We start from the raw sequence: 25,103 nt of genomic DNA on the forward strand, positions 1-25,103 counted from the left end.
CTCAGCTACTTATGGAATGTCAGAGAGAACAATGGGCATCTTAAGCAATTGATGAGCTTGTTTAACTTCTGCAGAACACCTGCCCTGGGAGCACTTACTCTGAGGTATTAAATTTATAGACCCTGTCTCTACTGCTGTCTGCTCTGGTTCTGTAACTCAGGCTTCATTATCCATAATAAAATAACTGGTTCTGCAGGGGACAGGTGTTGACCTGTCTGACAGTGTCTGCAGGAATGGTCTTCAAAAGCAAACATCTCAGCCTGAAAGGAAAATGCCCACTTACTTTTTAAAGTAGGAAGTCAATTTTCACAACAACTGGGTTACCATTGAGTAGGGAAAAGCACTGTTGCAGCAGTTTAGAACTTCTAAAGCAGTTAGATTTTCATACGATGCTCTAATGTTTGAAGGAAACAAGACACATTAGTAGCATTTAGAACTTGCACTCATTATTTCCTGCTGGCTCATTTTAACAAGTTCCTCTCTCCCAGCCATGTTTTTCCCAGACATGACAAAGTGCTTGGGATTTCCATTTCAGGAATGACTATGTGTGAGATTTGGCATTAAAACCGCAGAAGAAACAGGCAGAAGGAACTGCAGGAAGGACAGAATCAGCAGATGGTCATTAAAAGGGAAAGGGGCTCAGAGGCACAAACTCAAATGCAGAGCAGGATTCACAATGTAGCCAAGGATTCTGCAGCTTTACATCTCTGTTGCCTCACCAGAGTGTTTTTGTATCCATTCCACAACCACACGGGCTCCCAGAGGCGCTGGCCATCCTGCAGGGACAGGAGCCTGGGCTGTCCTCGCTCCGTCCCAAAGCGCTCGCATGCAGCCCCCAGGATGAGTAGAGTTAGCACTTGCATCGCCACACAAAGGTCTGTGTTAAAAGGTTTAGGTTTGCCAGCAGGGGCTGAGAAGTACAGAGTCACTCAGCAAGGCTTGGAAAGAGCAGGTCCCACATGATCTGCACGTTTTCAAGTGGATTGCTCTGGGATTTAGACCACTGTAACCTACACACCTTTAGTTTTTCCATGGAGGCCTGAGCCTGTCCTGCTCCTCTCACCTTTTCCAATAAATAATGAGCAGCACAGCCAGACACCAAGGGCTGCTGCTTGGCCTAGAGGCAAACCTAACACTTCTTTAATGTCTAAGTGCTTGAGAATTTCAAACAACACCTGGCACAGCCTTTCCTCAGGGCTGCCTGCTAAGCTTTGCAGGAAGCTGAACATTAATTGCACTTGGATTTGGGATGGTAGCTTTCCTCCATTTCCACTGTAGAAGCAGCACTTTATAAGCTGTGGGCAGGCTCAGTGTTTTCACTTTATTGGAGTAAGGAGCCACCTGCAAACCAACTCCTTAAGAGTCAGGTCTGAAGCACCCTGGCAACTGCAACGGGGGGAACTTCTTCAGGTATGCCCTTCAGCCACCTTACTAATACTTCTCATTCTCATCACAGAAAAGTTAGATGGCAAAAAAGTTATCATGCTTCTTCCATTTTTCTTTTCTCAGAAAAAAAAAAGGAAGCTAAGCTACTGTTATTACAACCATCAGCTGTAAAATATGCAGTTTGACAACTGCATATGCCCCTTACGTGCAGGAAGGCACTTGGATTTTCCTCTTATATTCTGGCTCTAATGAACCACATTGAGGGAATAAGGGGTTAACAAGCTATTGGGACCATGTGTTACAAAAAAACCAAAAATAAACTGCAAGAGAATGCATCATGGAAAATGACACAACCAGTTAGATTTGAATGTCTGATTAATTTTATGACCATTATGTAACTGTTTGAAGAATCTTGAGGGATTGCTGCAACTTGATTAGTTTCCTTCCAGACTCTCCCCACAGACAGACACACACACACAGAGGACAACAAAAAAAGCAACTTTGCTGACACAAGCAGTCTAAAGGCAGTACTTCTGATGTGTCCCGTGTGTCTGAAATAATGCACAGGTGCAAGTAGTCTGCGTGTACAGAACAAATCTGATACTCCTTATTACCTGGAAGTCACTGTTCATGCAAATTACAGCAGCAAATTGTCCAGGTTTTCTAGAAATCCTGAGGTACTTGGCAGCTTTATCACCTTCCTAAAACCAGTGACAACGACAGATCTGATTTATGGCACTCGAACCAGGAGATGAACAACAGCTACTGAATCAGTTTTGAGGGAGCTGGAAACACAATGAAATAAACCACAGAAACTCTTCATGTGGGACCTGCTCTTTAATACCTTCCCCTGGAAGTGGAGACAGTGTACGGGTGGGTACCTTTACGTGTACCCGAGTCCTCTTCATCTGAGAGACGTTGAAGCCAGAGGCCTTGCTGCAGCTCTCTCTCCCAAGGGTTATACTCCCCCTCTACAGCAGAGGGAGGCACACATCCACATTTAACACCGTGTACACACACAAGCCATGGAAAGAGGGAAAGAGAGAAAGAGAGAGGACAGGATCAGAGAGAGAGAGATTGCCTGGAAATGCTGCAGCTCCCCGTGCTCCCGCTGTATTCCGAGTGCCCGGCAGGAAAACTCCTTGAAGGAAACAACACCCATCCAAGAATACCACTGCTCAGCAGACTGAACACACGACATGCATGCTGCCATACTCATAAACAGGTCTTGGTTTCCACAGACTTCACTCATGGACACTCAGCTCCTAGGCTGAGAAAGCAGCCAAGGAGCCTGCTGAGCTCATCAACGACACTGCCACTGAGACTCAGAACACTGGACCTCTGCTGGCAGTAGGCAGCCAAAGACCTTTATGAAAAAGCTCTTTGGAGTCTACAAGTCTCCTCAAAAAGGAAATGTGAGTATAAAGACAAAGACAAGAGCAGTGCGAAATTTGGCATGGTGGTGAAACACTGGAAACATGTCTATGCTGAGCACAAACTTTGCATTTTGATGACTGAGACAAACACAGGGGAAGGAGTCTTTCCCTAAGGTTTTCCACAGAAATCTTTCAAAGCTGAAATGGGAACTACCTGAGCTCCCTTATTTCTCAAGGCCATCTTTTAACTTGGGTGAGCTAGAAGCACCTCCTTGTGGAATGCCCCGCTGACAGTGACAGGGCACGACCCCTTAGTGAGGCACTCTAAAACTGAAAACACTGCAACCACAATGCTTCCAGTTCCTGCTGTCAGAGAACAAAGGGCACATTCAAATCTATTTCCAAATAATTATAAAAACCAACCATAAGCCAATACAGCAGCACAAGGCTGTGAATTGACATGCTGGCATGGTGTATGGGAAGCATATTGTGTGAGTACTAGTACTCTACACTGTCCTGTGGGCAAGGTCCTTCAGTATCCAGAATGAACCACCTCGAGCTTGCCTTGACAATAACTCCCTCAAAAATCAGAGCAACAAAGAAGCAAAAGAAGAAGTAAAGTTTTCCAAGGCAAATCTTTCTTATTTGGCATGGCAAATACTGAACTCATTTTTCCCTGCTGGCTGGCAGAAAGAAAGGATGAACCAAGCTAACCTTCACTTGACTCCTCATCTTCTTCCTCTTCGTATTCCTCCTCCTCATCATCATATTTGTACTCAATCTCATGATTTTGCTCAGCCTCAATCTCTTCTTCACTCTTTCCCTTCAGGAGGGCGTGGATACGCACGGCCTCTTTCCAAGGGACACCACCCAGGTCTGAAGGGGGTTGCTGTTCATCGTCTTCCTCTTCATCCTCCTCCTCCATCTCCGATTCTGAACTACTGTAAGGTTTTAGAAAAAAAAAAATATATTGGTAATAATAAATAATAACATTAAAGATTATGAAGTCAATGTTTTCTTGATAAGTCTTAGATTATTAACAAGTCATTTCAACACACATAAGCCTAAAACGTAACACTAATTTTAAGCTTTCAATGTTCCATAGGCCATTTAGTGACAGCATCACCTGCAGGCTGCAGTATGGTGCTTGCCCTGCTTCTTTTAAAGAAGGAGAGGCAGCAGAAAAGTGCCTGTGAAGCCAAGTCCAAATATTTGTGCAGCATTTATTGTTACAGTTCAACACAATTGAGTACAACAGAAAGAAACTATTTTCTTCATATCACACTGCTCTTGATAAATTGGTGCAGGAGTTCTTCACAGCATCAGAATGGAGAAGGCCATGGCTTCTGATACAGCAGTTACTGCTAAGATACCTAAAATGATCTGGCACTTGCTCCTGTGAACCAGAGAAGTCTTTAGGAGTGGAAAGAATACAAAATATATCAGGCAAAGGATACAGCATTCGAATGAAGGAGAGATGGAGGAAAAAACCAAAAAATTCCTCACTTTTCTGCATCACAGACAGAAATATGTATCCAATTAAGTACACAGTGTACATGGTGGCAAAAAACTGTAGGAAGCAGTGCAAAGATAATTACAATAATGAGATTATTATTCCCACAGCAAAGTCTAAACCATGCAAAGCAATAAATCATTAGTGCCTTTCAGAAGTCACCTCTGTTTAACTCTAACAGTTCCTCAGCATACGCAGCAGGGGCAGGAAATGTAACCACTCATTCAGTGACATTTAATCTAGCTCACTTATGTGCCAGACTACCTAGAGGGACTGAGGAGAAAGATGGTTGCATTTGTCACTGGAAAATTAATGAGGACTACAGCACACTCACAGATCCTCTCTGCAGGGTCAGAAGGTCCTCCAGCTTTGTTTTACCTGAATAGACCATTGTCACAACAGAACTGCATTTATTAGAGCAACTGTTGAATGTTTCCCCTATAAATCTTAAAAGGCCCAATTCATCTGACTGAAGGAGAGAACTGTTTTGAGAATAATTAGGTGAATAATCCGAGAATAGTATTTCTGCTGCTTCCTTATGCTCACTATCACTGGCTTTGGCAGAACCCATTCCATATAGACAATGAAAGGGAAAACCAAAAACTTGAACATAATGAAGTTTCCACCTCGTGTAGGTCTATAAAATACAACTTGTACAGCTGTACTATCTTATTTACATAATTTTATTCATCTACTTGTCTGAGAGCTTATTTTTCATAGCAACCCTAATAAGGAAAACACTTTGTTCATGCTCTGATTGTCACGCACCTCAGTCCATAGGCTCTTAAATTCTTCTCACTGGTCTGCACAGAAATAACATTATTTTGCTCAAATTACAAGCCACCTTTTCACAGCATAAACTCAACAGCTATTTTTAACATGCTGCCTGATTTTCACATGTGAAATGCTGAATACAAACACTGTTGGCAAGCCATAGGCTTGGTGCATGTCGACCAGAGCATACTCCAAAGGCTTTATGCAGATATTGTCACAGGGATAAAAAGTGATCTTCCCCTTCTCCCCGATTTACTTTCCCAACCTTTTGGCATGGAAATAAACCTGACAGGTGCTGCATGCTGGGGGCTTGGTGTGCTGTCAATAAGGTTTACTGCTGCTCAAATTGTTGCCATGGGTGCTGAACAGGATGAGCTGCTGCTCTTCCACCAGCCGGCTTATCGCATGGAGGAGTGACGACACAAATTCTTCACCACACAGCTCACTTCACCTTCTTTGGCTTTTATTTATCACTTGGCTTTTGTTTGACCTTTGAATGCTGAGAAATGAGAAGCTGAAAGACAGCAGTGAGAGATGGACTGGTATAGTGAGCATTCCTTTCAGCATGGAAACCCTGTGCTGTAGGAATTCATTCAACAGCTGAAATTTAATTTTTCTATAAAGCAGAATCAAAGATCAAGGTAGGCTGCTCTATAGAATTTGCATAAGCAGTTGAGTATCTCGTTAGAAAAAGGTGTATGTACAGATTTAGTGCTGAGGAGAGGAACTGAAACCTAAACTGTGGCAATGAATCTCTTCCCTTGCCATACAGACCTATACAGCACAAGCTGTCCTACAACACTCCTTTGAAAGGCCACAGGACACAACATCAAAACTGGAGATGGCACACTGGGGGTTACTGTTACTTAGAGGCAATCAATAAGGCATATAAGAGGCTTCCCACACATCAGACTATGTGTAGTCTGGGTTTAGTTGCTTAATTGATCCTTTTTCTTAGTGAAACTTAAGTAAGATTAACTCTCTTCTGAAAAAATATACTTTGAATGCTGTTTCCCATAAACTTTCTCTGCAGTGTGTGCGTGATGGGAAGCTGTGCACCAAAATGTGAGGTCTCTGCCTGATTTGTATCTGCCACCTAAGTGAACCCTGAAAGCCCAAGCCATCCTTCATAAGACATGGAGGGAACAAAGAGTTCCCCATCTCCTCTGCCTGCTCCTAACCCTGCAGCGCTGCACCAAGACAGTGAAGATGATTAAATCAGGGCCTTGGTTGGCTTGTTTCAGGAGTCAAAACTTTTTTTTTGTTGCTGAAAAAGTAGTCAGACTTCTTCCCCACTCCCTTTTTTTTGGTAGTCTGTCTTTGCAGTCTATCCATGGAGTGGATACAGCTGGACAGAGGATACCCAATAGCTACAGAAGCTACCCAATAGCTGCACCCCCTAGAAAATTCTCCTTCTGCTGTCTCTGATATTGGCCCACACAGCCTTGTCCATTTTCTGAGTAAACTGCTTGCCATGTTTGGATTTGGAATATAAATTCTTCCAGGTCAGACTGACAAGGAATTTGATGTATTTCCTCTTTTCTCCTTAAGACAGAATCTGAGTTGCCCACACTGGTTCTCACATGACATTTATACAATGCAGTCTATTACAGACAGAACAACTCATACTGATAACAAATTATAGGGATGAATGTAGGAAAAAGGAACTAAATGTAATGCCCTACGAGACAAAAATCAAATTTCCTAACCTAATAGTGTATCACCCTCAATCTCCAGAATCTCACAAAACACCTCTTGGAGATGACCATCAGCTTCATGCCAAAATGCCAAAACTCCACTTTTTTAAAAATCTAATTCTTGGCCTTTGTAAGTTTTATGCCATTTATTGAGCAGGTCTATTGTGTCCTAATTTATTGAAATCAAGACAAAGAGTAACAACAGTCAATGGCTGCACACTTCAGTTTTAGAGGTAGAAACATAAAGGAGTAAAAACCCCTGTGATCACCAATGCTTATATTGTCATAGTTGGTATAATTCCTAAACCTGAGCAGGTAACTAAAGGAAGGATGAGTTAAGAAAATAGGCCAAGATTATTCAATTTCTCATACAGACCTATAACTGCAGGCAATTCATACACAGAATATAACTGCAGGATCCAAGTTTCAGGAAACAAACAACAGCATTTTCTGAGTTTATTTCAAGACTGCTGAACAGACTCAGAGATGAAAAGGTAAGGGCTGCTATTGCTACAAAGACAAGTAGATGAGAAATTGTATTAAGAGACCAAGACTCTGCAAAAGTGTGTGATTGATTGACTGTAAAGTTCATGAGCATTCTTCCTCAAGGATTTCCTCTCAATGATTCTTGCAAAAATTGTTTCCACTAGCTCTACCTGCATGGATGTGGATCCTGGTGTGCTTGCACAGAATTTTGCATATAAAGAGAAATTCGTGAAGGTACAACACATTTATACACCTTCGTGAAGGGACAACACATTTGTACACCTTCATTTTATTACCATGAAGGCACAACACATTTATACACCTTCATTTTATTACCATGAAGGTACAACATATTTTTCAGCAGCCACAGCTATTGTTTCCCATTAATACCTCTCAGGCACTGCACCAGCATTCAGTCAGGATTACATGTGTGTGAAGTCTAAATCTTGAAACCAAACATGGTTTTGAATTGTAATACGATGCATACAAAAAAGAAGGTAACTTTGGAACCCCCTTCCATTTGAATGCGTGTTCTGTTTGCTCAAAAGACTCACTTACCTTTGACACAATTGAAAAATTAAATTTAAAAATCTCTTCCAACTTAGAACTTAATCTCCTGGTATTAGTCTCATGGTATTAAGTGCTATAGGTGTCTTCTGATGGTAGTGAGCTGTTTAGAACAGAAACTACAAGACAAAGTGTGTGTGTTTCAAAAGCTTTGGAAGCGCAACGTGGTAAACAGTTACAGAAAAAGGAAAGGCAGGCAAAGCCAGCTGGGATGGGTGTAGAAAAAGCTGCTGGGTAACGTGTGCTGACCTGCTGGGCACATCCTCCTCTGTCCCTTTGTCCAGCACGCTGCTCAGGTTGTGCTCTGCCAGGGTCTCCTCGGGGACCTCCTCCAGCTCCTCCTCGCGCTGCAGGGACAGCCGGTAGTTCTCCAGCTCGATGCGCTCCGGAGTGCCCCGCAGCCGCTTGGCCAGGCTGGGCTCCTCCAGCCCGTTCACACTGGGACCTGAGGACAAGCCAGGCAATAAACAACAAATGCAACAGTCAGAAATTCACGTTTTTGAGAGAACTGAGCAATTGGGAGAAAAGGGGCACGAGGCAGAGGGAGGTAAATAAAGCGAGAGAATACCTTACGTCATTATCCTGTTCGCCACTACTGGGAGGCCAGACTGCAAAAGGGAATCTTAGTGGTTTTGGCTAATAGAAGCTAAAAAGAATGTTAAATGTCCTAGTTGAGAGAGGAAATAGGGCCATTTTAGCTGCAAAAACTAGAGATGCAATGGAGTCTGTGTGGGGAAGGCCTGGACTGGATGTATTATATGAGACACAGAAGGAATGCTATGGGGCAACCCTGCTGTGTCTTCAAACTGGCACCAGCCAAGGGAAATCAACAGAGTTAATGAGCAAGACAATATTGTTACTACTTAAAGATGAGGAAAGGAATAAAAAAGGCCAAATTTTAAAAATTTTAATAGACTTGAATTGATTTACTTTTCAATCAGAATTTGTAATGAAATGAATCACAGGGACAAATCTCAGAGAGACATTTGCAAGCAAAAATCCTGAAGTCCACAAAAATTGCAAGGATATGTGAACCAATGAGACATAGAAAAGTATTGAGAAGTTTCATTCACAGTAGCACTCAATTAATTTTATTCCATCCTGCTTTCATGCACTTATTTTTAAAATTGCCATATTTTAGCTTGAATACCATGCTACTGTGACCCCTTACCCATTTTTCCATGCTTTTGTTTTGCTTTGCTAAATAAGCCACACCATCTTCTCACTGAAGATAAGCTCTTCAGTGCACTGATCATCCCCTAGGTCTCTGCACCTGTCCCAGTTTGGATTAATCCTTCCAGAACCTGGGTGATTAAAAGTGAACGTGGCTTTCCAGATGAGGCCTTATCAGGGTAACACACAACCCTGCCACAAATCTCTCATCTGAAACATGCTGAGAACACACCTGCCTATTTATATGTCACATAATACTGGTGGCTTTTATGATCTTTAGATTTTTCTCCTTCTTTGCTTTCAACTGATAAGCACTTTGTTGGTAGCCAAAATTCTCAACATCTTCTTAGTGCTTGACCTGGTACTTTCCACTATTACATTGCTAAGTTTAATCTTACAGTTGGCAACATTTTGCAGTTCTTAGTGAATGATGTGCCTGTCCTCCTCTGCATTGATGAGGATTTGAAATGTTGATTCAGCCCTGAATTTCATTAGCAGATTTTTTCCCTTGGGGTGGTAACCTTAGTGACAATATTATAAAGATCAGACCCCAGACCTGCACAGTCTGTAGGTGACACCCAACCCTTTTATTTCCTCCTTTAATAAAACCTCTCATCTCTAATTTAGGCCAACATCTTAGCTACTCACACTTCAAGAACTACGCCCCCATTTCATCCAGTGCCAATAATTATTTCCATGTGTCAGTATTCCTGTGCTTTACTAAAGTCCAGACTGTTCAAATGCACTACAATTTCCCTCATGGAGGTATCAGCTGTCAATAAAAGCTGTCAAGGCAGTCCAGCACAGTCTCTGGTGAACCCATGCCACATTTTATAGCACTTACCTGCATGAGGTCAGAGGACTTCCCTTGCAGAACTAACAGGTTTTAATTATTCCTTAAAAGGTGTTACACCTACTGTTTAACTGATATGTACTTGTTCAGATCACCTTTTAAAGTTTTATATTTGTTTTGTTTCCTTTCTAATTTATCTGCAGGACTTACTTCTGTTACCCAGTGGTCCATAGTATTTCCTGAATGAGACAGTCGAAGTACATCAGGACAGCTTGATTTAACCACAAATTGTTACCACAAAGCTCACAGTTTTATTTTTCACTTCTCCCACTCTTCTGAGACAAAGACTATCTGCTTCATTGTATTAGTCTTGATTTCCCAATCCTGCTGCACACTGACTCTTCGGTCCCATGTCTATCTGGATTTACTGCACATAAAATTGCATTTTATGTCAGCTCCATTTTCATTATGAACACACTTCTATTTTCCCTTACCTTGCTTTTACCTACATGCTTACAAAATAGAGCTCTTTGCTTTGCTTTCCTTTGCAAAATCTAACCCAGCATGAGCTTTGGCAACATTGACTTTATCCTCACACATTTTAAGCTCCAAGACAGTTTTGTTTCCTTTCTTCATCCTTTGTAGTTTCTCACTTTATTCCTAACAAGTTTTTTTTTTCCAGGGCAATTACTCACTCAGTACCACCTTTATATTTCACACAAAATTACACAGATCTTTACATAATTACTGGCATCTATTTCCCATCCCCCTCCTCAGAGATAAAACCTTGAAGACAACTGCCAGAAGTGTTTTTCTCTCTTCCTTAGCATGATTTAACCCTTCCATGATGTGGGCAAGTGGCTGCCATGCCTTTAGCTGGAACCCCAGTGATTCTTATTCTGACAAATAAGCTTGGTCAGGAGCAACACTGCCTTGCATTTCCAGGGATACTGTGGTCTCCACCATTTCCTGCTGCTAAGCCTTCTCTTGTGCTTTGGTTTGCAAAGTTTAGTGGAACTGAGTTGCCTTTTTCACTGGGATTCACTCTTTTTCATTCTCTCTCTCTGGTGATACCAACTTGGCCAAATCTATTTTTGCAACCCATGTTACATTACCCAACCCTGAGTTCACAGTAACAGGGGAACTGACCTCGAATTTTGCTCTGCCACTTTGGCTGACAGTAGAAAAAATAGGACTCTTGGTAACATAGTAACACCAAGGTCAGGGAAAACAAACAAGGAATATATTAAAATAATGATTTAAAAAGAAAAAGGTTTTGTACTACTCAGAACTTTTTTATACACGTGGAGTCATCAGCAAGGCTCAGCTACTTTAACAGGAAAGTCTTTCCACAAGTTGTTTTTAACTTACTCTCTTCTGATGCAAACCCTGACACAGCTGCAAAGTTCACAAGAAAAAAAAAATTCTGAAAATCAAAGAACAAGAACTTTTATCTGTCTGGTATTATTTCACTCCTTTTGTTTTCTAACCATCTTAGGGGCTTTTTGTCAGCCTTTTCGAAGGAAAAAAAATCCCAACCAAAAAACCAAAGCAACCAAACCCAAATAAACAAACAAATGCCACATAATTAAATTAAATGGAGTAGATTCTTTTTTAAAAAGGTTGTTTCAATACTCTAATATCTAGTGTGGGGAGAAAGCAATCACTGCTAGGTAGAGAAGGACTGAAAATCAAGCTGACATCTGTTTAAGTGCATTTCATGAACATATATGGTCCTTCAGGTACGTTTTTCAAAACACAAAGCATCACTGCCCTTCTCATCACAAAGACCCAGTGTAACTGGGACACAGAGAATCAAACAGATCCTGTCACAGCACAAACTGTAAGTGGGAGTGACTCAATGCAACTGTGGTAAAAAACCTTAAAAGATAGAAAATCAACCTGAACCTGAATGCAAAAAGATGTGGTCAAGCCAAGATGTCCTGTGAGCTTAACAAGCACTCCCTGCCTCAAAATCTCAAAGTCGAAAGGGCATTCCCAGCACCTTCTCTTATTAATTTATACATCCATATACTTGAGATGCAAAAGTGGTCACATCTCCCCACTCTGCCAAGAAAACATCTCTGCATCAGAGAATATGATACAGAAACTCCACTATCAGTTTAAGCATGGATTTCTAGGAATTTGCACTACACAAATTTAGTTTATTTCACATATTAGTTTTGTTTCTAAAAGATGCCATGCATTTAGCCAATCTGGTTGTCTGCAAAGCCACTGTCCAAAAAGAGAAATGTTACTGATAGCCATGCACCATGAAGCCATCAACTATCAGAAGGAAAAGCACTGCACTCCACAACAAACTTATACAAGGGATGAAAGTAAGTGTGAGATACACGCATCACTGAAGTGTTCAGATGATGGACAATTCCCCTATTTTATACTCTAAAATTCACAGCAACTAATTTGATGCTACAATAAAAAAAAGACATAAAAATACTACAATAAAAATATAAATACCATTCACAAGTGAGAAAAAAGGCTGCCATGGCTGCATTAGCCAGGAAGAAAAGCTGTGTTACTACCCAGAGAGGGGAGCTACCTCAAAGCCAAGTGTAGCTTCTTGAACAATCAACTGATCAGCTAAAAATCCACAAACAACCTCCAAAATAGGACACATTTTAAAATCTCTTTACTTTGGAAGAGTCAGTGGGCCATGGACATTACATAGATCATCTGAAAGGAGCTGTTTTTCTTAGCAGGACAGGCTGCTTAGCTGGTGCATGAAAGCTGCCAGAGCCCTTAATTTATCTCAGCTTTGACAGAGCTTGCCTCCTGAAATGATAAGTGGCTGATCAGAGATAACATTCCTAACAGAACCTCTCCTTGCCTGCATGAGTGTGTCCTATTCCAGAAACTCTGGCAATTCCTGGAAGGCTTGGGAAGCTCCTCTTGAGAGAGGATCTTATCTCAACTCCCCTCCAGTATTACCTTGTTCTGTAAAATCTACATGTTATTCCCACGGGCTCAATGAAATCCTGCCCAGGTTACTCCTTGACACAATACTTCCACGCTGAAGATGCAGGAGAGAACTGGGAAACTGAGAACAATGAATTCTTCCCAAAGGGAAAATACAAATACCTATCTATCTTACTAGAAGCTGTTTTTCAATTATCATGCAGTACCTCTAGACTTGCTTTTCTTAGCTTGCTATCTTAATATCTGACTAAGGTGCATGTCATCTCTTGTCCAGTATTTTGCACAGACTTAGCTGTGGCCTTGGGGAATTATGGAAATTCAAATAAAGGAGTCTACTTCGAAACACATGCAAAAAGGGGAAGGAATTAATACGCTCTCAGGAAAATCTTCATTACGGATTTCCCAAAGCTTGTGGTTTTGTGGTAATGTGAAACACTGTACCTGTTTGTTTCCATTTGTCTTTTCCAAACACTTCAATTACTTCTACCTCCACACCATTGTTTGAGAACTACGTCAGATAAAACAAACCCTACAGAAACAGCAGCATATTGCCTATGACCAAGTACTGAAAAGGAAGATGGAAACTTTTCCAGGGGAGTTTAAAAGTGATGCAGTGAGCTCTGAGTTTGAAATGCTGAAATCCTCATATTCCCTTGCATTTCATTTCTAAGAAATACCTTTTGGGGTGAAGTTTCTGAAGTGTGCTATCAATTCAGCAAACATTATCACTGAGGTATAGAGAAGGCAGCAATCAAGCAGTATTCTTAGGTTCTCTTTTTTCATCTGTGTTCATGTCACATGGAGTTTCAGGATTTTTCCTAGAAGTTTCACCCTCACCCACTTCAGTTCCACTAACTGCCTGTTTGTATTCCAACTCCACTTTTCATCCAAGGGCCTCAAAAGGCTTTACAAGTACTAGCACACTAAAACAAACCTATTTTGGAAGTAGGTAAGGACTGTAGAGGCACTGCACAAGTCCAGACACAGAGATTAAATACCAGCAAGGCAATCTCACAACAGTCTGGTGGCAGTGCCAAAAACAGGATCCAAAATGCACAACGCCAAGCACTTCACTCTCCACTTCACTTCAAGTCATGAAAAAACTTACTTTGATGCAAGGAAGTGCCCAGCACTGTGTGCAAAATAAGAAAGGAAATCTTGGTATTGAGGCTTATTATTAGATGCTGCACATATTCAACCAGTAAGTCAATTAAGACATCCCATTTAAATAAGTGCAACTGATTTATTTTGAAATCCGTTCCTTAATCCTTTCAAAAATTATTATCTAGACACTGTTAAAAATTTCTGTACTGTCAAGCAGAATGGATTTTTTAAGGGTTAGTAAGAAGTTCAAAGTTTTGAGTCTGGATTCATCTGTCCTTTTACATTTATCTTCTCTTTTAGGAAATTTCTCCAGGAAATCCCTGGCAAGAGCCCAACAGACCTGCTGCATTCTTGTCAGTGCTTGTTTGCACAGCCTCACATCACGAGCTGCAGAACTGCACATTTCCTGGTGGGAGGCCCTGAATTTGGACAAGCACATCCTCAAAGGCAAAAGGGGCAATGCAACACCTCCTCAGACAGACACAAGAACAAATTTATTTGAATCCAAATACTTCATAGTATGCTGGTTTGGGCTGGGATAGAGTTAATTTCCTTCCTAGTAGCTGTGCCATGTTTTGGGTTGGTGTGATGTAACACTGGTGACACGCTGATGTTTTGGCTGTTGCTAAGCAGTGCTCACCCCGAGTCAAGGACTTTGCAGCATCTCACACTCTGGCAGTGAGCAGGTGCACAAAAGGCTGGGAGGGAGTGTGGCCAGGGCAGCTGACCCCAAAAGGCCAAATGACATCCACAGAATGTCTTTGCCAGAACATGAAGTGGGGGGAGATGGCCAGGAGGGACTGAGAGCTGCTCAGGGATGAGCTGGGAGTCAGTGGGTGGTGAGCAAAATGCATTGCGTATCAATTGTTCATTGGGGTTATTCCTTTCATTTTCATTACAACTATTATTATTATTGTTATCATAATATTTGACTTTGTTTTAATTATCAAACTGTTCTCATCTCAACCCATGAGTTTTACTTTCTGATTCTGCTCCCCACAGCTCTGGGGTTAAACCATCACAAGCAGTCATCAAATGTCAACGTTACTTTTATACAATGCCTCAACTTTCTCTCTTACTATGGTAGAGTGTTCCCAAGCCCTCAGGAAGTTTGAATTACTCAGCTGTACTGTGAAGCCATTACATCTTGAGTTTTCTGATGTTTTCCATTTGATCCATAACACATTCTGCTAAATATAAAAGGCCTGAACTCAAAGAGAACAGCAAGACAAGAAAAGCAAAGTCTATTCATAAGCAAGAATAGACAGTATCCATGCACAGCATTCAAAATGTGCTCAAAGCTAAAGACAGCCCTCCTGAAATTGTTCTGTAATGCACATGTACCAATCCTAACAGTAAATACTAACTAAGCTTTCTAGAAGATGTTTTCTACTGAGTCAAAGCTCTTGCGAATTGTAAATGCAAACTGGCTTATGCTGGACCTAATCAATAAAACTGTCCTTAAATTCACAAGCAACCAAAATTCTCAAGACCTCTGCTACCATGTCAGGCTCCATCCTCACACCATCAGACTAGAAATTCTCCCCAGCAAACTGGGGAGCTAAATGGAGAAATGGGGAGATAAAGCTGTACAGACAGAAAGGTGTTTAATAAAGAAAATAGATTGGTGCAAAAGTACCCAGTAGAGTTATCAAAGAACCAATTTAGTGCTGGCCAAGACATTTTTCAGCATTAATTCAGCAGCACATGAAATAAAAATCAGTGAGATGTTGATATCTACTGGTCCCCTAAGCAATGAAGAGCAGAAAGGCCCCCCCCAACCATTATAATGTGCATAGGAACAGCTGACAGCTAAAATACTCAAGGGATTCTGAAACAGACAGCCCAGAAACAAACATTTGAAGGTGTAAGTCCTCCTCCACACATTCCACAACGTCCAGCTAGAATTAAGTTCTCCATTCTCAGATACTGTCTGTAAATGTGTAAGCTCATTCTCTTCATAATAGTGAAAGTTAATAGGACTATTGAATGAAATTGAAAACTCACACATTTGTCTTATAAGTGTTGCAATGTTTTGCCCCACTCCTCCCCCAATTACTTTAATTAAAACAGACTTCTGGAATTCCCAAAACAGACACTGACAAAACAGTTGCTTACTGCATCAGTAAGGCTGAGCTTGGAACCAGCTGGCAATTGCATTGATCTGACCTTTCTCTGGTTTTAGTGGAAGCAACCAGAGGTGAATATAATTAGCCAGTTTAAGATCAAGGTCATCTGTAATTTATACTTATGTCTTGGAAACAAATAGAAATTCATCTAACTCAGTGTAAGTTATGTTTGAGGAATAGTGCTCCCCATATGCAGATGCATGAAGTAGCAGCATTATGTAATGAAGGTTAGGAGTTCAGTATGTGGTTTAACATACAGAAAAGTTGCCTTCCTTACAGCAGAGGTACAGAATCATCCAGGAGTATGGCTATTTTTGCCTCCTGGAAAGTGGCCAGTGTTGTCACTGGTGGGTGGAGAAGAGAATCAGGGGAAAGGAGGTATTAGGTCACCTAATCCAAGCCCCGGGGAACACTGTTAAGCTCAATATTCCTTATTACATCTCTTCTGGCAGGAAAATCTTTATGTTTGTACAGAACTCACTTTTACTGCTGCCCAAATGCGTTTCCAGTCCTAAAGATACAATATAATTTTTGTAGGGATTTTTAGCCTGTTAATCACTCAGGAACATTGCTAAGTCAGTAACCTATTACCAATCATTCTCCATTTTGCTGCTATCATCTAGGATGTCAGAGCTCTCCCTGGTATTTAGATCAGCTCTATCATATGTTGTCTGGCCTCATTTCCATTCTCTGAAAGAAGCTGAGTGTGGGAAGGCTGAAGAGGATAAAATAACATTACTTTGCAGGCAAAAATTTTGTTCTGGAAGCTATTCAAGGTACGGTACCTCAAAGAACCACCTGGGTTCTTGATGAGGCACATCCAGGGACTGGCAGGGAGAAAAAGAAAACAAAAATAAAAGGCCACACTAGATTTTGGAACCACCATGACCTTGGTTAATGAGGTTTCCCACTTTTTGAGTGAAGCATTCTCTTTATTTTTGTTAAGAATTAATATCTGAGACTGATTGTCCAGTTATGATCCAAACAGTGATCCCTTTATGTTGTAACAAAGAAAGCCCCTGCTATCTTACCTCCTACATTACACTTGGTATAATTTATTCATCGAGTACAATCTGCAATCCCTCTGCAATCTCCCATTTCACTGTGAGGATCAGACAGGTGATCCCCAACGTGCAAACCACACCAAGCCAAACCAAGGCCATTTCCACCTAAAAGTAGAGTGGAATCTTCACTGGCAAGTGCTCCAGGCACACAGCTCAAATCACAGAAGGCAAAGGCAGGGACCAGGAGGATGAAGAAGTGCCCAAAGCAGGAGAAGGTTTGGAGAAGGACTCAAGAAGCTCAACATGACCTGTCAACATGAACTCACACCCCAAAAAGCCAAACATTGCTTATTTTTCATATAAATTGGTACTTCTAGTTCCACATGGTACAATGGACAATATTTTGATCATTAAAGAACAAGTTATCAGAAACATGAAATTTTATCATGCATAATAAAAGTGTGGAAGGTGATGTTTTCAGGCTCCTGTTCAATTTGTGACCAGATTCAAAACACCACCTGTGAACAGCTATATTCTCTCTCTTTACTGAGGTAATAACCACTACATCTCTTCTGAGGCAATGTCCTAGAGATTTCCATAATCACTGGATGCCAGAATACATTTAGATACTAAGCATGTCTTCACCTGATTTCTACCATTTGTGTCAAGATTACCAGGTGCTGCAAATGGAACAGGCTGAAATCTTAGGCTGGCAGTTACAGGAAAACATAGTGGGGAATATTTGTCACAAGTAAAAGATCCTCATACTCCAAAAAGGTTCAACATCTGCTCCCTCATTCTGTTGCACACTTTTCTATTATCTACACTTATGCCACATACTCTTGTGTAAATATTACAAGGCAATTGAATATTCCAAGCAATCCAGAGATCCACACCTTAGTGGAAATTTTTCCTAAAACTAGGAAAGTTCTGGTAATTATATATGTAGATAGTTATATTAAAAATCTGGCACAGTTGCAGGAAGCAAGCTTCCAAAAGACTTATTACTGATTAAAAATAGTTTACACATCAGTTCTGATGTGTTTTCACATCAGCCTGGAAGTATTCAAAACATCTCTTGGGTAAAAAAAATCCTATTTTTAAACGCTTCTACCCTCAAGCCATCAGATAAACGTCTATAACAGCAGAAAGGAGGATTATGAAATTTTCCTTAAAAAGCAAACACAGCCTTCTGGGATGACAGCAAACATGAGAAATGTCAGACTAAACATACATTTTTGAGAGCAGATGTAAGCAACTGAACAGGGCACAGAAGTGCCATCTCATCCTTAAAGAGCATCTGCCCAGTTTTGTTCAGAAAGCTCAAGCTAAACTCTACATTGCAAGGATCTGCTCAGTTAATTCACCTTCCTTCATAAATACACATCAAAAAAGCAGGAGAACAGCTTTGATGTTGACTCTGGATTATCTGCTCCTTCCCTTGAGATTACTACTATTTGTTTTGGATTTGTGGCTTTTTGTTTTGTTATTTTTGGTTTGGGTGCTGTTTTGTTTTGGGGTTTTTTGTTTGGTTGATTTTTTTAAATTTGGTTTTCTCCCCTTATTTATTGCATTTTAAGATACATCACCAACTACATCTCTTAATAAATTACACTGCTGATGACAAGCAGGTGGTAAAACTGTAAGTCCCTTGTTTTAATTTGTATCCATTTTTATTTACTTATTATTTCAGAAGTACCTTCTTACACTTTTCATCCCTGTTACAGAAGCCGTGACACAAGAGAAGAACCACAGGCACAGAAGCAGAAAGTGTGAGGTGAGACTGTGTAGACTTAAAAGAGAATTGAGGTGAGAGTTGTCTCTTCCTATACTGGTACAGCAAGAAGTCTGATTTCTACTCTGATGGGGGCAATCTCTAGAATGCACCTCCTTTCATCTTTTTTTTTTTTTTTTCTCTTTCTTAATTCATGAAGCAAACATTTGATTTCTGGAGAGGATATATGTAGCTGCAGAGTTAACAGCTCTCTTGATACAGAACAGTGGAGGCTGTTGGAGTGGTACAACAAAATGACATTTCTAGCTCATGCACCAGCATGTGAAGTTTTACCCTGAATGCTCATGGCTCCTCCTCAGAACTGAAGGCCCATCTTAACCTCAAAACTGGCACTGCTTAATACAGTAATGAAAATCTACAGGCAATTTCAAAGGCATAAAGCAATGACCTCCCTCCAAAGAAGGAAATTTTACACAGACCAGAACTGGTTTGTGGTTGTAGTTCTGTGACCCTACCATTTAAATGTAATTACTCTGGCCAAGTATCATGCACAACTGAACTTTCAAAAACCATCTGCTATAACAAGCTTTTAGCTGCAGATGGTGGAGTAGGAAGCAGGAGAAGCACATGAGGAAAAAATACAGAACAAGTCCCTAACGTAGACTAACTCATTGTGATTTTGAGGCCAGGAAAATGCAACTCAGAAGTATGACCCAGGTTTGTCATGGTGAGAACATCACAGAAGAGGCTCTTAAGGAAGGCAGGTCACCTCTTTGTGTGGAGTTCTCCTCAGAAAAGACAACAGAACAGCTAGGATTGGCAACAAAGCTTAGCATTTACTCATTTTCTGTCTTCTCATCACACCAAAACACCCCACCACCACAGCAGATCTACACCAAGCAGAGGAACCAAAGCCTGCCAAGACTCTTACCTGCCACACCACGGGTCCCTGCTCCCCCCATGGGTGTGACTGCCTTGCTCACAGGGCATGACAAAGACCTCTGGCCTGCAGCAAGCCACACAAAACAACTTCCTCCAGACACCAAACTCTGTGAAGCCACAATGCTGAGAGCACATCTGTCCAAAGCCAGCTTTGCCAAGGCAGTAGAATACCAAGCAAGGAGGTGCTCAGCAGGTCGTGCTGTCTGTGCAATGTGTGCCCTGCACTCCGAGCAAACCACAACAGAAAAATTTATAATAAACACCACAATACAGAAAGAGCCTGAAAAGTAGTACTTGGCAGAGACAGATGGCACATGCCACCAAGCTCCCCAAATGCCAGCTGTATTTGAGCTTGCTAGATCTATTCTTTCCACTGTCCCCCAATTCTGTATCCCCTGCAGCATCCCTCACCTGGAACCAGTGGAGGGACAAGGGGGAGGACAAAGAAAAACTCAGAAACCTGAAGTTTATTTGGAATTTATTCCCTTGAACATTTCACACAGTTGAACAAAAAAAATCTCCATTTCACAGCAACAGGGAAACCACGTGTTACATAATTCAGAGACACACACACACACCCAAAACAAAAACAGGTTAAAAACAACTGCATAAATCAAAGTCTTCAAAGGGACTATACAGCGGAGACATGAAGCCTTTCTGAGCACTAAATCATCTCACTTGAACATTATCTGTCACTGAACTTATTTTATGCACAGTCCCCTCCTTTTCTCTGAGGGAAGCAACCTCCAAATAGTATTACTCAGATTCCACTTTTCAAAAAACCAGACATTTTAATTCTACAATTAAAAAAAAAATCCAGCTCTTTCACACAAACTTAATACTATTTTTTCTAAGACACGAAAACATTCAATGAAGCTCTTAAAGTGCCCAGAAAAATTCATATCACCCTTCAAAATATACACATACAAACAACAAATATTCCAGTGGCACAAGTCTACAGGTCTGAAAGCCAGAGAGAGAGGAGGAGTTGGGAGCCCAGTAACTCCCAAGAAAAAGTGTTCTTAGCAGGATCCAGCCATGAGTATAAACTCAGCACATTGTTGTTTTCTTTATATCCTTCTCAGTCCTCAAAATGTTTTTCAGGATTTTTCAGTGAAACTCCATCAGGTCAGCTGCATCTCCTACTCTTAAGAACAAATAACCTTCCCACCACATCTTTTCCTTTCCAAATTTTCTGGGCTTCAAATTGCTGATCCTTCAGCATTCTCCTTTCCTTTATGCCAAAGCCACCCAAATCCTGATAAGAACACTGAAAAGGAACATGATGGACTGGGAACAGTCAAGCACTTATCCTAACAGATTCCTGGCTTGTTACTGAGAGATGATTCACTGGGCACTGAACCCTGATTCTAATCAGGCAACCTGTACACTCTCCTCAGCTTCCAAAAATACAGGGTCTGGTTCTTAAGTTTGTATTGTCAATGTTTCAGAGAGAAGTCCATCTTCCATCAGATCTCTCTGCAGTTGTATGATACCCCAAAAAGGGTTCAGAATCATGTGCCATGTCCTGCTAAACACACCACCACGGCTCCTCCAAACACAACTGACAATATTCAAGGCACGCTTGTAGAGGAAATAGCTTTCATCCTAATTTGGTGGTGCATCCTGAAATATGAATGCTTTCCTTTTTCTGTTTTATTTTTGGCAGGGAAAAGAGTGGGATGTATTTGTAAACCTTCAGTGGTTTAAAATGAAGGCACCTCAAAAAGAATGTCATGTCACAGAATCTGTTTGCTGTTATCTTCCATAATTTAATGTTTAAACTAGATCAAATTATAAGAACAAAACCAAAGGTGAATGGCAATGAAAAGAGGTGTCCAAGTAGAGGATTTAATCAAGATGTTTGTTTGCACAGCAAACAAAGCAGTATTGCTTTGAGCTAAATCATTTTCACAAGTAAAGCATGTTCAAGGTATGCAGAATGGTGGAGAGGCAATGCTTCTGAACAACAGAGGCAATGTTTATGAACAAGAAGCTTATTCCTAAACAGAAATATATATTTGTGTTTTCTCAGACACAAAATTCAATAGTGTGCAAATAATATTGGAGGCATTCAAAAATACTTATACTTGTATAAGTATACACTTAAGATCCTTTCCAAATGTGTTCAGATAATTTACTTTAAAGGACATGCCAGTTAGAGGAAATAGCCACTCTTTCCCAGCTCTCCAGGTCAGCAAAAGAACTTCCTCATATATATTGCTTCCTATATACAACAGTACTTGTTTAAGGGTGTGCTGTGAAGTGCTCTGCTCTGAATATTTCTTCCTGAAAACCATTAAGGCACATCCATAGGAGGATTTTAACTTTTCAGACTGCATACCTATTATCATAAACACTATGTATTTATGTGATATTAAAGCACAAGTCTTAGTACCTCTACTTTGTATTGCATTTTAGTTTTTCATACTATTGCTTATGTTTGATTTCTTAATCTTTCACAGGTCAAGTAACTAAAGCAAAAGATCTCATGACTTGCCTTTTATTGCTGTACAAGTATGAGCTTCCCTAGGCAGTCTTTCCTTTATCAACTTCCTATTGCTGATAGGGACAGAAATGCATTGTTGTGAAAACATGAGCCTGAAATGGGAAATATTTTACAACAAAACATTGCTGGCTAACATCACCCCAAGGAGCATATCATAAAGCTGATAGGGGTAAAGACTGTTCCAAGTCCATCTGTCAAGAAAGAGCTGAAAATTCTGAAACATTCTTACAGACCTTTAGAACAAACAGAAGAACAGCATTTGCATTAAAAGCACATTAAAACCATATAAAGTACTGTAAATTATATTAAAAAAATTTCCAAGACACAGCAGTTACAGATTATCAAAGGGAGAGACAGTTGAAAAGCAAAAGTATTTTGTTCATTTTTTTTTTCTTGGCAATAGCAGCATTTTGGCATAAAGGCAAATGCAGAAGATAGAGAGAAACAGGCAGACAAGGTACAGAGAAAGTTACAGAATCTAAGACAAGCATGCCACAGTTCAGCAGGACCAAAAGCACAGTAAGAGCTGTCCCCAACTTCCCTTTCCCAGAGAGAATGGCAGGCACTGCTCAAAGCTTGTTGCCACTTCCCCCACTGAAGGGTTCCAGTTTGGAAATAACCTCCCCTGGGGCAGCAGGGCAGAAGCCACGCAGGCTCTGTGCAAACCCCTCACAAAAAGGGTGATTCCAGCTGACTGCTGAACAAACCTCAACCTGCTGATCACAGACTGTGCCCTGCAAGCATCATTCCACCAGGGACAGACAGAATTCACTCCATGCCAGCCATGCCATGGCCACCCAGGCAGGGACTGACATCTTTAGCAAGGTTAATCCATGCCAAACAGGTTAGTGACAGCACAAGAAAGGGCTTGTTGTGACCAATCTCACCTCATCTGACTAAACCTGCTGAAAGCTATTTTGTGGTTGAATATAGTTTAAGCACTAAGCTGGCTAAAAAAGGTTTGGTGATATAGCAAAGGGGGCAGCGAATGTAGGGAGAAAACCCATGCAATTGACATCCATTTGGGATTTCATGACTACTAAAAAGCAGGTTTTGCATGAGTCACCATAAAGTTCTCTGAAAAAAAACATTTTTGGTAACTCAGGGATTAATTTAACTCACATGTATAAAATTTTTAAATGGCTGATTTTTTTATGTATTCCACAATGGATGTTACTGTTGCACACCTTCCCTTTGCCTTCTAAGCTATATTTGCATCTCCATCAAATATCAAACCTGAGCACGTTGCGTGCTTTTCTGCTTCTTCTTAATCCTTTTACAGGCAACTAACACTCTACACCAAGACCTACCTCACTACTGAGCATTAGTTCAGACCCCAGGGCCTGAAATTGCTATTGCCAAATTCCATTTGGTGGTCTTGCCCCACAGGAAGTAAAACACTTTCAGATGTATGACCTGTACTAGGTGAGTGCCCAGATGGATGAAGTGGAGGCTAGGAAACAGAGCTCTGCCTCTGTCTTCATCTCAGGTTTTTGCTCAAGGTATTTGTCTAGGCTACAGTGAAAGCTTGCAAGAAGGAATATACACAAATAGTTTGAATTCAGGAGTTACACTGAGATACAATCTTACAGACTCCTTTTGATTACTCAGAAATACTATCCTGTTCTTCCAGTGTATAGGTAAGCTTGGTAGTTCAAAAAGCTTTGTTTTTTTAAACCATAAACAACTGTAAAACCCACCACAGGTTTCCTGACCTAGCTACCCAGCAAGAAGGGGAGCTGAAGGTAGGTACCTACAGGACATGGCTGTCACTCTAACAGACAACTGACCTGCCTTTAATGCCACTGTGGATTGTTTCTAAAGTACATTGCATTTTGCTTCCTCCTGCTTCTTAACCATTGCTAAGTCAGTAGTTCCAAGGGTTATCTAAATCATACTGCACAAAGAAAACAAAACTCAGCCACTAATGGTATTTTTTAGCACAACAGAGGCACTGCTCACCTCTTGTACCACTGGAGGTACTTCTGCCATGCACACACGAGAATGCACCACGGTGACCCAGCTAAGCTGAGCATGTCCTAATGCACCTAGGGCACTGCAAGGGGCAAAGCTTTAAAAGGCCCAAAAGCTCTGAACATTATGCTACAGTTATACACTGCTCTAAAAAGCAGAAAGCAAACAGGAGGAGCCCTAGATTTCAAGTTTTGCCATTGGACAAAATGGTGTCTGTTCCATCTCACTCCTCTGGAAGTACTACAGTGCTGCTACAGGATTGTGCCACCACTAGAGAAGGAGACATCTGATTTAGAGCTGATTTTTGTCTGATTTATAGAAGTTTATCACAAACTATGCCCTATTGTTTGCTCTACTTAGGGATCATTTAGGTGCTACTTGTTGAATGTTCCTTTGTAAAAGCAATTAAATTTGATTTGTTGGAAGGACTAAATCAAAGGAGATTTTCTGGAGCAGTTGCTGTGATAAACTAATTGATAAATGTAATTCAAATCTCCTCCTTCCAATTATCACCACCTACAGCTTCACTCCACAAAACAACTTATGCTCACATCAGTTGCCCTGTGTATCAACAAATATTTTTTCATTTCATCTTTAAAAATATGCTCCAAGCTACAAAAAAAATAGTTTTTTCACTTTCAGAGAAAGCAATTTTACATCTATCCACTTATGCAAAAAATGCTGCAGTTCACAATCTGTCCATAACATTTTGCAAATATTCTTCCCTACCCTTTTCCCACTTTTGCCATATGGAAACTGGACACACACAAAAGAGGAAATCTTGAAAGTAACTACACTCCAGAAATCAACACACTAAGGATAAATTTCTGTCAGACTGCATTCAGTTACAATCTTAGAAACACTTGTATAATAATATAAAGTCAAAGAACACCATGATTTTTATCTGCTCCTGTGTTGTTAAGGGCTTCTCAACTGGCACTATGCAAACATTCTTTCCTCAAAATATTGCTCTAAGCATGTTCCCATTCTAAAAGCAGCTGATT

The 25,103-nt window shown here is 40.7% G+C and overlaps 1 protein-coding gene across 16 annotated transcripts in view; it reads right to left on the bottom strand.

Annotated features, from left to right (window-relative positions):
- MICAL3 (microtubule associated monooxygenase, calponin and LIM domain containing 3) overlaps window positions 1-25,103 on the bottom strand; it is a 158,881-nt gene that overhangs the window by 39,595 nt on the left and 94,183 nt on the right. For 10 of the 16 annotated variants that reach the window (XM_064421319.1, XM_064421310.1, XM_064421320.1 and 7 more), the window contains 3 exons: window positions 8,049-8,244; window positions 3,477-3,703; window positions 2,268-2,357 (listed from right to left, as the gene is read on the bottom strand). In XM_064421319.1, the coding sequence (XP_064277389.1) occupies window positions 2,268-2,357; window positions 3,477-3,703; window positions 8,049-8,244 (513 nt within the window). The remainder of the gene's footprint in view (window positions 1-2,267; window positions 2,358-3,476; window positions 3,704-8,048; window positions 8,245-25,103) is intronic. The other 6 variants (XM_064421315.1, XM_064421312.1, XM_064421309.1 and 3 more) reach the window with 1 other exon arrangement.

This window comes from Passer domesticus, chromosome 5, assembly GCF_036417665.1.
Source record: "Passer domesticus isolate bPasDom1 chromosome 5, bPasDom1.hap1, whole genome shotgun sequence".
In the NCBI taxonomy this organism is placed as follows: Eukaryota; Metazoa; Chordata; class Aves; order Passeriformes; family Passeridae; genus Passer; species Passer domesticus.